The sequence below is a fragment of the Cupressus sempervirens genome, chromosome 9 (genome assembly GCF_028749045.1).
Source record: "Cupressus sempervirens isolate cs-2001-9-10 chromosome 9, ASM2874904v1, whole genome shotgun sequence".
Taxonomy (NCBI): Eukaryota; Viridiplantae; Streptophyta; class Pinopsida; order Cupressales; family Cupressaceae; genus Cupressus; species Cupressus sempervirens.
In genome coordinates, this window is record NC_143126.1 from 362,836,246 (window position 1) to 362,853,155 (window position 16,910).

At 35.6% G+C, this 16,910-nt stretch overlaps 1 protein-coding gene across 1 annotated transcript in view; it reads left to right on the top strand.

Annotated features, from left to right (window-relative positions):
• The window catches only part of DPL1 (dihydrosphingosine phosphate lyase), a 239,884-nt gene that overhangs the window by 150,681 nt on the left and 72,293 nt on the right, over positions 1 to 16,910 (top strand). The window contains exons 7-8 of the mRNA XM_089800114.1: positions 7,757 to 7,807; positions 7,924 to 8,015. Coding sequence (XP_089656240.1) covers positions 7,757 to 7,807; positions 7,924 to 8,015 — 143 coding nt within the window. The remainder of the gene's footprint in view (positions 1 to 7,756; positions 7,808 to 7,923; positions 8,016 to 16,910) is intronic.

Here is a 16,910-nt window from a genome sequence, read left to right on the forward strand (position 1 = left end):
TTTTATCTTTAAGATAGGAGTAAGGACTTCTGTTTTGAATATATACAATAGTACATGAGGCTTCTGCCCAAAGATAATATTCTAAGTTTTGGTCAAAAATCATAGCCCTAGCAGCTTCTATAATTGTCCTATTCTTTCTTTCTGCTACCCCATTTTGCTCTAGGTTATAAGGAACAATGTACTCCCTCTTAATCCCTGATTCTTTACAAAACCTTTTAAACAAGTCTGAGGTATATTCTCCTCCATTATCAGTTCTAAGGCTATAATTTTATGTCTTGAAATTTTTTAGTTAACTTTGAATTCTTTAAATCTTTGTAGGATTTCTTCTGATTCCTTGCATTTTAAAAAGTAAATCTATGTTTTCCTACAGAAGTCATCTATGAACAAGATATAATACCAGAAGCCTCCAGGAGAAGGAATAGACATAGGTCCACATAAATTTGAATGAATTAATTCTAGTACATTATTTGTTTTCCTAGTACTATCATGGAAGGGACTTCCGGTGCTTTTACCTAGAGCACACCCTTTGCAAATACTAGGGTGGTCTTTATTTAATTTGGGTAATCCAGTAACCATATTTTTCATAGTTGATAAAGTTTTAAAATTTAGATGCCCTAGTCTTCTGTGCCATATTTCATTTGAATCTTTAGCTTCGTGAACTAGGGCTTGAATGGATCAACTAGATTCTGTATTCAATTCGTACAAATATCCTTTTTTTTGACCAATTAACTTTGCTTTCTTGATGGAAGAGTTCTTAGCCCAAGTTAATACTTTGCTATCCATGAATGCAACATTGTGTCCATCATCTTCAAGTGTTGTAATTGAGATTAGGTTTCTTTTAATCCCTGGTACATAGATTATACCTTTAAGAAGAAGAGTATTTCTTGATTTTAGTTTCAAAGTACAATTTCCAATTCCTTCAACGGAGTGCCCTGAGTTATGACCAATGGTAACTTCACCGTTAACCTTCTCTGATAAAGAATCTAGAGTTTCTTTGTATCCCGTTATATGTCTAGAAGATCCACTATCAATTATCCATGGTTTTTTTGAAATTTCATTTGGTAGAGAGGAGTACAAAACACGGTTCTCGGGATCATAAGTATCTTCTTCTCTAATGACATTTGTACAATTTTCCTGTTGTTTGGAATTTTCGGGACAATTAGATCTATAGTGTCCGTTCTTTTGATTTCCCTTTTCCTTCTTGAAATGCTTCTTCTTGCCTTTATAGGAGTTTGCATTAAGAACGTAAAGTTCTTCATCTTCTACTTTTGGTTTTCCTCCTTTCTTTAGTTTTCTGGATTCCTCTTGATGACAATCATTCTTGAGTCTGTTGAAGTCTAGGAGTTGATCTCTGGCACTTATTCCTTGTGCAAATGTCTCTCATGAATTTGGCAATCCATCTATGGCCATAAGTGTTAATTTTGTGTCACTAATGATGGTTCCTATGCTTGATAGTTCATCTCTAATGCCGGCAACTCTTAAGAAGTAAGAACTTATCAATTCTCCTTTCTTTATTTGAATGTGATTCAGTTGCCTTTTTAGTGCAAGAACCCTGGTTGCATTGTTTACTTCATAGGCATTTCGTAATGCATTCATCATATCAAAGGCAGTTTGATGTTTTGTAAGCATAGGTACAATATTATTTTAAACTCCATCCAAGATGATTTGAATACCTTTTTTGTTTCCTCTGCTCTAGATAGATTTGTGAGGTTCAACTGGGGGTTGTTTGGATGCCCCATCAATGAATTGTTTTCCATTGTTCTCTTAAAGAATCATCATGATTCTGAACTTTTAGGCTTCAAAGTGCTCTTTCCCATCAAACCTGTCCTTGGGTCTGATTGTGTAAGCCATGGAAGATAGAAGATTGTTGCTTGATGTGTACAAAGTTTGATTACTGGAATTTAGCAGAGCCTAGGTTCGATTACCAGAGCTCTGATACCATGTAAAGTTTCTGCTAAATCCTTATCTCTTAATTAGACTTTTAATTCAGTCTTATATGCTGAGAATGATCTTCTAAGTAGTATGATTATTGATGAAATTAGTGCTTATTATAATGCAGATACAATACTGAATATTTAACCTTTTATTGTGATGGAAAATCTCAGATATAAATCGCAGGATATATAATACTTATAGGAGAAGACTGCTGTAACTGCGTGTGTCCTATAATCTGCATTTACAACCTACTAATATATCCTTCCTAAAGGGTATGTCCCTTAGAGGGACATAACCCTTCCTAAATGAGCACTAATCAAACTCCTTCCTAGTCAGCGATTCATGAAGACATAATTAACAGCACTTAACAAACTAATTGTTAGTTTGGTTAAACATTATAATCTTGTTTCCTGAGAAGTTGCGAGCCCTTAGAGTCATCTATAAAATGCTAATTTAGAGATATATTATACTGAGAAGAACATTAATGGTCTGTACTATCAGACCTGTAGGTTATCAAGTTAACATTATTAACACTCTCCATATACCACTTTTCATAATAAAAAATGGTTTATAAAATTAAGGCTTGTATATATTATCTTCAATGTTTTGCTTATATATATATTCTTGATCACAATGATTAAGTGAGGATTATATCCCCATCATAGAGGATCGTGCTTCTTGTTAACAGAGTTGTATCATCAATTGTAAGGCAATGATTTAGTTATGAAATGGTCTGTTAGACATACAAATTGATTCATTGAGTGAATTTAATTATGGTCTCAAGTGATGCAATGTGTTACTTGAGACGACATGTAGTCATCTCCATTTACATTGCTTGTGAGAGAACTTATCTCCTGACGCTAACATCAACACGCCCTCTTAGCCAGGTTGATATCTTCTAAGATGTCCATTTCACGAAGTCTCTCAACATGACTCTCTTAAATGGCTACACCAATATAAAAGGGTAAGTGTATAAGTACGTGATAAAATGTCATGGCTACTCCTATGTACGGAAATGAATATGTTCACAAGTGTCCATCATAGAGTCACTCAATGTGATGTTGTGACTTCATCATGACGTCCACCATGGGTACTTCTAAAGGGTGAATAAACACAAGTGCTGAGTGATGGGTACTTCAAATTTCTCTCTCAGAGAGAAGAACGCATTAAGAAGGGCTTTCACCTCGAGCATCTCACTCAGAGAGAGAAGAATGTGTTTTAGTACATCCTAAGAAATCACTGATGCTAAGACTTGCTCTCAACAAGGGCTTCATTTTACACAATTCCATGCTTTGTCTAAAAAATGCACAAACTTCACTTTGGCAAAGGACTTGGTGAGAATATTGGTCGTTTGATCATTAGTGTTAATGTACCTCAATTGAATAGCATTCTATTGCACCATATCTCTAATATTGTGATATTTGATCTCCACATGCTTTGTCCTGTCATGAAATACAAGATTGATAGAAATCCTCACACAGCTTTAATTCTTATAATGAACAATTGTAGGCTCCAAGATTGTCCAAACAACCCTACAAGGAGCTTTGAAAGCCACATTGCTTAACAGGCTGCCACACAAGTTGCAATATAGTTTGCCTCTACGGTGCTCGACACTACTAGAGACTGCTTCCTGCTACATCAAGAAATCATAGCCAATCCCAAACTGAAGCAACAACTAGAGGTGCTCTTCTGATTAGTAACATTAGCTTCAAAATCATAATCAAAATAGTCTTGTAGGTTTAGGTCCACACAGGAAAAGTATTTCAGGTTATATCCATCCATGCCACACAAATATCTCAAGATATGCTTGGCTGCCACCAGATGTATCTGCCTTAGTTCAGACATGAATTGACTAAGTGCATTCACTTCATGGAAAATATCCGGTCTATTGTTAACTAGACTTATCAAGGATCCAATCGTCTGTTTGTACATAGTAGCATCTGCAAGATCAAAACTAGCTGCAGATTTATTCTATTTCTATAAGTTAGTTTTAACCAGTGTAGACATAGACTTGCAATCTAATGCCCCGAAAGTCTTTAAGATGTCAATGGTGTATTTTCCTTTACTCACGATGATCTCATGGGCCCTTTGCCACACTTCCAAACTTATAAAGAAATGCATGAGTCCTAGGTCCTCCATCTCAAATTCTGATGTCGACTGGTTGTAGTTAAAGATGAGATGTTATTCCCCAATAAGAAATTAGTCATCAACATATACAACCAAGAACAAAGCTTCACCATTGACTATCTCGAAGTAAAGATTCAGATTAGTATCATTGTTGTAGAAACCTAAACTCACCAAGTATTTATCAATCCTTTCATACCATGCACAAGGAACCTATTTAAGAGCATATAATGCTCTCTTCAATTTGCATACATGAGATTCTCTCCCATGAACAATGAAATCTTTAGGTTGCTCAATGTAGATCTCTTCTTCAGTTATACCATTAAGAAAAGCTGTCTTCGTATCCATTTGATGTAGCTTCCATCCTTTACCTACTGCAATGGAAATGATGGTCATGATGTAAGTTTAGCAAGCGACCAAAGAAAAAGTTTCTTCATAGTTTATTCCTTCTTTCTGGAAGAAACCACATGCCACAAATCTAGCCTTGTACTTCTTAATGCTTTGATCCGTTGCATGCTTAATCTTGAATAGCCGCTTGGAAGATAGAATTGGTTTTTCTTCAGGTCTTGCTACAATATCCCAAACATCATTTTTAATGATAGATTGATACTCTTCATCCATAGCATCTTTCCATGTTTGCTAATTGATGCTTCCTTAGTACTAGAATGTCTGGTCTCAATAATATTACACATCAATGCACATAGCTGGAGAAGTTATGTGGTCTTTTACTTTCTCGAAATGTGCCTTCAGGAGTCAAACACTTTTCTCCTTCTGACATGGTGTTTCTTGCCCAAAGAGGTCTCTTTCAATTCGCAATAATATATCTGGGCTCTTCACTAAGATCCAAAAGCCGAATTGGATCATCATTCTCTTCACGTCTTGTGAACCTCAGGAGTATGATCAATGCCCATGCCTTGAAGAGTCTCTTGGTCTTTATCCATCTCCATGCATGAATCTTTAGATTTTCTGAAAGCAATATCTTCCTGAAATGTAACATCTTTCCTTATCTCTATCCATTTTGGACCGGGAGTGTAAGTCTTATAGGCTTTAGAGTTTTCAATGTAGCCCACAACTATTCCTCTGTTGCCAAGAGGTCGCAACTTGGTTCTTTTGTCCTTAGGTACATGGACATATGCTAGACAACCAAAGATTCTGAAATGACTGACATTAGGTGTAACCCATGAAAAGGCTTCTCCTGGGGTCATGTTCTGCAAGATCTGTTGAGGACATATACTGCTGTCTTCGAAGTTTCTTCCCAAAGAAAGGTTTGAAGGTCATGATCATGGATCATGGCTTTAGTAGCTTCAACAATGAATCTGTTCTTTCTTTCTGCAACCCCTTTTTGCTGTGGGTTGTAAGGGACACAAAACTCCTCTTGATTCCTGCCTTAATACAAAAATCACAAAAGCTACTAGAGGTGTATTCACCTCCATTATGAGACCTTAAAACTTTGATTCTCTTTCCAGACAAGTTTTCTACTTGAGCCTTAAACTCTTTAAATATACTTACGACTTTATCACACTCTTTGGATCTCAAGAAACAAATCCAAGTCTTCCTGGAGTAATCATCTATGAAAGTTACATAATAAAAAAATCCATGTAGGGTTGCCATAGACATTGGATCACATAAATCAGAATGTACAAGATTTAATATTTCTTTTGACGAACTATGGTATAGAAGACTAAGTCATCCCTCACGGAGTCATTCAAGACCTTTTTCACTTTAATGGTATTCTTCTTGAATTGAAGATTCTCCTCTTGATCTTCTAGTTCAGATTAATCTTCTTTTTCCATGAACTGAAACAGAACAATTTCTTCAAGTGCAATAAAAATTCTAGACTTCCATGAAGTGAAGTTTGAAGCACCTTCAAGCCTATATTCGACCTTGAGATTATTCACTATTATTTAGGCTTTGATATCGCTCTTTAAAGGTGAGAGATGAAAGTGAGCTTTGTTGTTATAAGGAAATCTGATCACAATCTTCTCAAACTCGCTTTGATACCATGTTATTTTTATTATCAGAAGAATAAATGCAGATGTAAAGTAATTCACACAAAATTGCACAGCATATACCCTGGGAAAAGCTCCAACTGAAGGTCTAAAAGCTAGCCACAAAAGTCTCTGATTATATTTATCAAATGTCAGAGGTCTCTACAAATTTGTCAACACAAGGCTGGTGGTATGAGTGAATGCCTGTAGATGAAAATTGATCTGTATGTCAATGTCGATGTATCTTTTTATACAATTGATCTGCCTAATATGTATAGATATATTTTCCCGAGTATATATTGGATCACCAGTGAATGTATATAGAACTGTCTGTGTATATCTATATCTATCTGTATATTTACATATATACATTATATATCATGGACTGTGTATTATGTATCTCACTCTGTAATATGGATCTGCTGTTTGTGATCAACCCCCCTTGCAATAGCAATCTTCTTGTAATATCAAGTGTCCATATGTTCGGACTGTATATATTATCTTTTACTTTTTCCTTATATATGTTCTTGATCGCAATGATGAAGTGAGGATTATATCCCCATTGAAGAGGATCGTGCCTTCTGTTAACAAAGGTGCCTCATCAATTGCAAGGTAACCCTTTAGTATGAAACGGTTTGTTAGACATACGAATTGATTTCATTAAGTACTTTTAATTATTGTCTCAAGTGATGCGATGCGCACTTGAGACGACATAATAGTCATCTGCTGTTATGTCTGGCCGTGAGAGAACTTATCTCCTGACGCTAACATCAACAGAGTGCATAGGAAATTTATGTATGTGTAGTTGTCATTCTCTCAAGATGACTCACTTGTCTAAAAGTGTGGAGTGCTGCTGAAATCTCAGATCTGCACAAGGACGGTACCAATATATATACCTATCTTGCTATTGGAACTCTCTACGGCTATTAGAATACCTTCCCTGACATAACATATTTGGCCACCCTTGGGATTAGCAAATGTGTCAGTGATGTTGCCTATTTCTGATATATATATATATATATTAGAAATGTTTCAAAATTCCAAAGATTTTTCAAGATGGCGAGGGGACATCCCCTACCAGTATTTTTGAAACTCCATTAGAAATGGGGATAGGGGTATGAGGGCCAAGTACAAATCTCCATGGATCATATTAATAACATTGCAATATTATTATTGTTATTATAATAATATATCATGGTTATTTGTTACTATATCTATTATGTAAGAGATTTATGTCTAAAATCATTTACATCCTATTCTTGGGCACCCACAGTTAGAAGCTTATGTCAGAAAAGAAATTTGTAAACTATTAGTATTGATTTATTATTTATAATCATATATCACATGACACAATGATGTGTATAGAACTTGTTTTTGATCTATAAATGAAGGTAAGGCTACTTATAAGTTCTCAAAATCCGATTTTATGCATATTTGATAAGATTATTCTACAACTCTATGTGCTTTTTAATGTTTGGAATGTTTTCGTTTTCCAATCACTGGCCTTTGAGTTTCTGCAGAGTTGAGTTTTTGAACTTTGTATCTGTATAAGTAAGGTCCAAAAAAATAGGATATATATAGTGGAATTTAAAAGTAAAATATTGCAGTTTTTTGGGCCTTACATATGTAAAGAGTGATCATGGATTTTAAAATGAAGTGAATCTGTAAGGTTAATATTCCTATGTACTAATCTTGGTTATAAATTGCAGATTGTTGGCTCTGCACCAGGATTTCCTCATGGTATTGTTGATCCTATTGAAGTATGTTAACTCACTTCTGTTTTGATTTGAAAATTTATATTTCGAGGCACCAGTCAATTATATCTATGCCTCTTCATGATTATTCATTTACAAAGTTTGTAACATTTTATGGTCAGGAGCTTGGTGATCTTGCTTTGCAGTTCAATATTTGCTTGCATGTTGATCTCTGTCTGGGAGGTTTTGTTCTTCCTTTTGCTCGCAAACTAGGGTATGCTTATAATCAAGATCTTTGAATTGTATGCACTTGTGCCCAATTAGATGGATCAATAATTATTTTTAAGTTGTAAGAGCACCAAGAATTACATGTGGTTTGAAGATTCTAATTTCTTACTTTTAAAGCCAAAGTCTGATGAAACTAAGTAATTTGGTGAAACCTGTTATAGCTAATGCTAATTTTCTATTATGTCTATTTTATTCTTTGTATAGTATTTTTCAGAACTCATCTAATGCAAAGTTCTCTTCTTAGTAACTTCTGAGGAAGTGTATCTCTTTTTGATAGCTTATTGGGTCAAGCCAGCCTAGAAAAGCTGTAATTTTGCTTTCTTCCTATATTGTTTGTTAGCGGTGCTCATAAAGATCCATTAACTATAGATGTTTTTCTATAAACGTCAGACAGGATACTGAACATGAGAAGCAACATTTCTTATTAGATCAAAGAGATGCAATTTGAGAAATGGTGTTTAACCTACATTATAACCATGAGAAGAGATGGGGGGAAGACATCAAATTCGCACAACTAATTAAAGCTTCCTTTTCTTTACAAATCGCATGTTCTAAAATTCTTGAACATTAGCTGGAGAGATGAGTTTTATGCAGGAAACAATAAAGTTAGTCAAGCACCTGCTTAAAATGATTTTTGTGTAATAAGATGTTTACTTTATAAAATTGCTCTGTAGAAGGGATCTCATTTGTATGTCATAATAAAAGCCTCACTTTATGTTAGTGGTACAGTTTTTAGTACGAAGAAAAGAAGAAAGATACAATTTACCCATTAAAGTTCTCTTTGAACTGTTGCAATTTTCTGTTAGAGCTTGAAAAGTTTAAATTGTACATGTGCAAGGCCACAAGAACTGATATAAATTGTGTTGCGAAGAGTAAAACAGCAAGGTAATAAGTTAATCCAAGTAAGAAATTGACCTCATATGAAGAAAGTATTTTTCACATTAGGGAAAATCAACAGCTCTTGATTTTGAATCATAATAGCTACAGTGATGAGAATGAATTTACAATAACACATAAGAAATCACCCTAAAAGGAATGCTACCACTCTCAAATGCATCTCTCAATTCAATCTTAACAAGTGACACAATTAACTATTGATAGGTAGGAGATATTTTTAACAGCAAGCCAAATTCGTGCTATTTGCTATCGGGATTCAGTTGTGTAGTTTTGGGATGGGTGACCTCTTGGGATGTCCTTTTGCTTCACCTCTTTGAGCATCACTTGGATGGAATGAGTGGTAAGTGTTCCATTCATTCCAGTGAGAGATGGGTTCTTGTGAACCACTGCTCGTGAAACATGGGTCAATGAGCATGACTCAAAAAACTACACAGTAGAATGTTGATAGCAATATTACAATTTGACTTGTTGTGGAAAATAGCTCCTACCTATCAATTGATGGGCATAAGGGTGTTTCTAATGAATCGGGTATAAGACACAACACTTGCTGAAGCTTTGGAAATGGGGTTGCAAGAAAAGTAGGCTTAACCATGGAGGAAGTTCCGTAAAGTGCACATAAGCTGGACAGAACTGAGATGGGTGACCTCTCTAGGAGTTCGGTTGATTCACCTCTATAAGCATCACCTAGATGCAATGAGTGGTAAGTATTCCATTCATTCTCATGAAAGATGGCATGAAACACGTGTCTATGAATTTGGCTCAAAAAACTACATGGTTGGAACTTGATAGCAATATCACAATTAACAATTTTCAATTATGTGTACACTACTCTCAAACACAGAATTTTATACTCATCATATATATAAAGACCATGTTAAATCATCTCCTATTGGGTTTGCCTCACTGTTATTAGACTCTTTAATTTTGCCTTTGGGTGTGGATGCTCTGACTTCTAAACTTGATCTTGTAGATGCTTCTACTTCTATTGATGATCTTTTCTATTGATTATCCTCAAATGTTTGCTGTACATGCTTCTCATGATGAAGGTAGTGTCTTAGTAATCATGTTTATACTTCCATAGATAATGCTCACGACGACTCATATATCTCACAATGTTTTGGTTGTTAATGGTGGAGTAAATCTCTTAAAATTGGCACATTTTTTAAGTTCAGAAAAGGCGTTGGATTCAATTTGCCCTCTAAGATGGGATACATAGATAGATTAGTTCCTAATGATAGAGATCAATAAAAATAACAAGAAAATGAAAAATGAGATATAGTAGTGATAGTTTATAATTAAAAAAGAAAAACTCTTCATTACCTGATAATGGTAGTGTTGATGTGAGTTTTATACCCTTACATGTAGGATAGCACACTCATGGTTTCAGTTTGAAACATAAAATATTGAATCCCCTTTTGAATAAAGACATTATTTATGCTAAAGATTGCAGTGAAAGATCATAAATATGACTTTGAGGTTCCTTCTTAATGGTGAATATGCACTCAATAATAATAACTTTATATGCTAGTATCACGAGGGGACTTACATTAGTTCACTAAGTCTTTATCGATTTGACCTTAAATGATATGGCTTTATAATGTGCAATGAAAACATAATGACTTTCAACTCATGATATGAAATGTAATTAAACCTACAAATCAAAGCTATTTCTACTTAAGGATGCAAGGAAGAGCGATATCCTTTGCCTCTACTATATGTAGTTTTATCATGGACTCCACAAACCTAGTGCGATCTTCTAAGGTGTGTTTGAAGAATGTTCAAATTATCACCATTTCATCAAATTCCATTTATGTATGGAAATTAATGAGCAAGTACAAATAAAAAGTTAAATTCATTATAATGTCATGCAACCACACAAGGAAAGACTTGCAATCAGTTAGCAACTAGTCGTTTGGTCTACGTTTGAGCTAAACAAGGATGCATTCACAATTACTCTTCTCCTATGTTACCCACAATTTCTGGGACAAGGGGATGAGGGGACAGGGAAACAAGTTTCTGGGACAGATTATTATTTCTCGAAGCAGGGCATGACATGGGACGATATTGGGTACATCTATATAGAAAAGTAGGGAAAAACATAAAATATATATGGAAATTATAAATATTTATATAAAAATATGAATAAAGCATGCCTATATAAATTATAGAACCTTAACATATAATGTTTATGTTAAATAATTTAATTTTAGAGTTCACATGAGATTGGAAATAAAACAAATTATCAAAATTGATACATTAATTTTATGAGACAGCCAAGGGAAAGGTTTTTGGAATTTTCTAAGTTTCAAAGACATCTTGGAAGTGGGGATGGGTCAAATTTTGTTGGAAATGCACCCCCAGGTAACCTCTTTAGACTACTAAATGCAAATTCTAACTAGATATTGATGAAGGGTGCTCCCCTTAATACCACAAATACACACAGAAATAGAGAACAACAATTTTTTGCAAGAACAGAAAATGGGCTTCTTATTATCGCCAAAATGTGGAATTAGAGATTTTTAGAAATACAATATGAAAAGCCACATGGGCAATTTCCTTACAATATTCTTCAACATAGAGTGATGAATTACCACCAAAAATTGCCTAAACATCACTATGTGCCTTCCTTAAATAGACAATTATTCACTATGTGGGAAGGTTCTAGACATTAACCCTAACCCTTGAGGTTGGCCAAATGCCAATTAAATATTATTTTCTTATTTATTACATAGGGTTGGCCCTAATTATGTTTTTAGGTACCCCAACTTCCTGAGGCCATAACTTTCAAACCGTATGTTCAGTTTTCAACTATAAGTACTTTTTGGAATCGTTGGCTCTTGAACTACCGCTTTTAATAAGCGCAAGCACTAGTCAATTCAGCCACGACCTCATTCCAAGGCCTCTAAGGCCTTCAAAATTGAGCTCAAAGTTTTCATACCCAAAAACCTCAATAGCTTCTACAATACATATGACAATAGAATTGGATTGGCAGGTTGATATGGCTAAGGTGAACCTCCACCTGTGAAATCAGAACATTCCGAGATCGTATGTCCCACTTACTAAAAATATCAAGTTTCCATAAATAAAACTTTGTACTGAAATAGTCCTTATTGAAAATGACAAAATAGAAACAACTTTGGGTGATGCAAGATTGACTTTACACCCAAGATGCTCCTGCATCAGACACCCGAAATAATTTGAGAAGTGACCTTGTCATGTCTTAGGTGCTCAAAGGAAAACCAAGACAGTCAACCTCCTCCCTTGCTAGCCGTGATGAATCTTCTACTGGTCACCCTTTCCACTTGACCAGACATTCTTCATATACCCGGTGCCTTATACTTTTGCGCTCTCGACTGTCCAATATGTCTTCAATCTCCTTTGTAGCTGAAGTAGTAGTTGGAATACTCCACTACACTTTTGTGACCTCAACTCCATCACCTCCTTCATGATACTTTGTCAGATCTGAAATGTTAAATACTGGTGAAATATTCAATTCAGTAGACAACTTTAATTCATAGGCATTTGCAAAATCATGCCTTTTGGATATCTTGCATGGTCCAAACTTCTTCATTTTCAGCTTATTATATGTACCCACTAGAAAATGCTCTTTCTTCAAATGAACCATGATTTCATCCCCAACCTAAAATTCCTTATACCTCCTTTTCTCGTCTACTTTAGCCTTGTACTGTGTAGTCATCCTTGTAATGTGCTTCCTCATGTCCTCATGGATTTTCAAATGTTAAGCAAAATCCTCCGCTTGAACAATACTTATCTCTCTTTTATCCAAATTCCTAAATTCATAAGCATTTCTAGGACTACTGCCATATACAATCTGGAATGGTGATTTACCAGTACTCCTATTGACATAATTATTGTATGCAAATTCTGACTATGGTAAACTTAGATCCCATCCTTTTGGCTTATCGCCAACCAAACATCTCAACAACTTCCCCAAACTCCTATTCACCACCTCTATCTATCAATCAGTCTATGGATGATGTGATTGTAATATCCCCTAATTGGATATTTGTTGGTTTCTCTTATAAACAAAATAATCAGAACTAAAACCTTGCAGATGTATTCTAGCAAAAATGAATCTAGTACAATAGTTGACAAATGTTTAACCAGCTTCTTCTTAACAATGCTATTCAAACTCAGAAATATGCAAAATAGAATACGATACGATGTTTAAACTAGAAGATTCTTCACAAATTAATAACTAGTTCCTTTCAGAATAATAGTCATAATTCCAGGCATATAGAAATGCATTACAGACTTATAATATTAAAACCAGAAACTTCCATACAACTCTGCAAATACGTTATTGTATTATACAACAACAATACAATAACCGGTACACAAAAACCAATCCTAAATGCAGATTTAACAGTTAGATTGGAATGCTAGGATAAGAACCTGTAAGCATGAATGAAACACTTGAAATGATGTTTCCCGGGACAATGGGTTTGCATCCACTATTTGCTAGCATGAGGGAATACGTCCTCCAACTAGCTGAAAGCTGAAGCTTTCTGAGACTCTCACAAGAGAGGAAACTGAACTGAATAATAAAATCAAGCATACCCAACAATGAGTCTCTATCCCCTCTTAATACACAAACCAAGACTCTTCAACTCCTCTCTAGTTTTCATCCTGTTCCTTGTGACTCTTCAACTTCCAAGTCCTCTTGTGACCACATGGAATATTAATTTGACCTTTAATAATAAATCTCCAACTTACATAATCAAAATTTAATATTGTAAATTTATTCCTTCCTAATAATTCTAATGTCCCCAAAGAAGGGAAGTAATATGTACCAGGATCCCATATAAATTTGCAGTTAATCTAGTAGCCCAAATTGACAACAAACCATACCAAACTGTGAAGCATGGTACCACTCTGCAAAACACCTATCAACCGAATTCTTGGATCCCATATTACTCTTCGAAGAAACGCTGCGTCTGTAAATTGATCAACACTGATCATCACCATAATCAGCCTCGAATTGAATAGGACCACAATAAAATTCTCGTCCAACCATAGATACAATCTGCCAACACCTGGATCCCAATCTCTATTATGCTGCCTTGCTACTATGATGATATAGAAATATATCCAAGGTCCATGTATAATCCAGTAGAATGTGAAGACCTAACCTAGATGGATGATGTAAGAAATGAGCTGCTCAAAAGCTGAAACCACCATCCCATGGACATCAAAATTCATACTGTCGGCATAAACATGGAGAATTCCCCAACGCATAGGAGCTATGAATATGAAGAATGCTGAAAATCTACCCACAAACCTCACATAAATACTCCACCGAGAATTTTTCTGAGGCTAATGAAGAAAATCCACCCAACTCTTGAATGGGGTGAAATCTGAAAATATGTTGGGACTGATCAAATGATAAGTAACAAAAGTTGATTCATCATTCCCATGCTGAGAACCGGATTCACTGCTAGAATCTGAGCCAGGATCCCAAAGTTTGAAATCAAACTCTTCCTCTTCATGGCAAACAAGAGATGATCCCTCATTTAACACAAAAATAGGATTGTTGGACGTCTAGTCAGCAACAACTTCAAACAAAGGGTTGTCAACAAGCTGAAATTGTTCTGAAGTTTTTCTACTTAACTGTTTGGGGCAGCTATCCAAGTCATACATCTGCTGAATGCTCTCAAGTTCGTCAATGACTTCCTGGACTCTTGCCTCATTCTATTCTCATGTTCTTGAGAGTGTTCCATGAGGTTGATTTGATTTTCTGTTCCCTGTAGAGAAAATTGAGCTTTGGTTAGAGCCTCCTGAATATACTTAAGTGTTTTGCTGAGATGCTCAATCTCATCCTTTTCCCTATTTGATTGTGTTGCATAAATCTTAGCAACCTTGAGGATGTAATTCCTGCTGGACAATAGATATAAGTAATCTGATTTCATAGACTCGAGGGTTGTCTTGACCTTTTCTAAATCGATCACATGCCAGTTATCTTCCCCTTCCCTTGGTATCATCCTGTAGAGCTCCTCAACCAACTTGTGGGTATTGTCAAATTGTATGAAGGATGCTACGACCATCTCTTTACTAACCTTCAATTGATTCTATAAGACATGCATTTCATTATCTCCCTGTTGAAATTGTTCATTGTTTTGCAGTGTCATCCTAGGTTGTTCCTCTAAATTCACGTTCTGAGTATTATGAATATATGGTTCATGATGCCAAGGTCCCAAACTGTTATTACCTTGTGTGCAATCTACTTCCTTATTTTGCTTGACAAAGTTCATCTCCAAGTGACCAATGAAGAAACCTATACCTCGTGTAGCATCTTCTATATGATCGTGAGAAGGCTGCAAATTATTGGTAGTTGACTGCTCTTCTATTTCAAGACCATCCAATTGATAATTTTGGTCTATCGAACATTCTTTGTACCTGATTGTGTGCTGTTCGTTTGCAAAGAGATCCTGGACCAACTCCAGATACCTTTTTTTGCCATATCGGTCTTGTTTTGCTACTCGAGATAGAAATCCATATAATCACTAAATGATAGATCATTTTGAATTTGGGTAGGAAGAGTTTTATAGTCTTTGTGAATGTCGAGCACCTTTGCTCTTATAACAGATTCTGAATTCTGGACTAAGTGTTCCTGCAGTTTCCTAGTACCTTTCAAAATTTGGTTCAAATCTCTTCCCATTGCTGAATGTTGTTATCTCAGAAATCTTCACTGATGATATTCACTGTTACTGATTTTTGGAAACACTTTTTCTTCAGATTGATCATCTATTTCCAGATAATGTTCAATTGCAACACCTTAGTCTTCTTTGTTGACATTTGCTGCCTAGATTACAAATTTTCTTAGTTTGTAACATAGTTACGAGATTCGGACTCGCCTCTGACTCGAAAATGTCAAAATCCGACTCGGACTCGAACTCGACGACTGAACTCGGCAAGGACTCGAAAAATTGGAAAACCCATGAAATTCAAAGATTTTTAAGGATTTTAAGATTGTTTCATGTATCTTTTAGTCAATTAACATGAAATACAAAGTAATTGAGATAAATAGAAGCTACTTAATACACATACAAAATTTTGCATAGATCACATAAGTATAAAAGTGAATTTCTGAAAGAAAAAAACTAAATAACACAATATAAAGTTATAAACTATAAAGTAATAAACATAGTCACTCCAGTGTCAAAGACTCAAATGTCTACAATATTCATGGATTACAAATTCCATGATATCAAATTCATAAGTTCAAAACATATATCATAATCAAAATAACAACTAGAAGACTAAGGCTCATAGTAGTCTATGTCCTACGAGTGCGCCTAAGATAAGTCATGGAAAACTCTAGAGCCATCCTCTCTCCCTGTGTCTGTGGCTGAGCCTGAACTTCATCCTCATCCTCATCCTCATCCTCACTCACATAATCCTCGTCATCAGACTGGGATCCATCACTCCTAGCCTCAGGGTCCTGCACTCTATCTCCTCGCGCTGTAGCCTCCTCAACTGCCATCGCTACTGCCTCAGCCTCCCGAGCCACTTGATCTACCCACTCCACATCTTCATCACTAAAGATAGGACCAGCCATCTCTGTGTTCCACTCTGCATGAGGATCAACATTCTCTAATACAATCGGTGATGTATCGGTGCCAAGGATCTGTCTATGGCGAAGGCGAAGGTTGTAGTGAACAAAGACAAGATCATTTAATTTTTTCACTGCCAACCTATTACGCTTCTTTGAGTGTATGTGCTCAAATAGGCTCCTATTACATTCACATCCTGATGCACTAGATGACTGGCTCAAGATGCGAATCACAATGTAATGTCCCCATTTTAGCAGTTGACCAAGTGTGTGTGCGTTAGCCTTGTTCTACATGGTCCCGAGGGCTAACGAAGGGTTTAATGGGATCTTGGAGTGTTTTGGCCTAGTCATTTTCAGTTTGGGCCAAAACGAAGTTGATTTACTCTGTTCTAGGCATACTTACTATTTTTA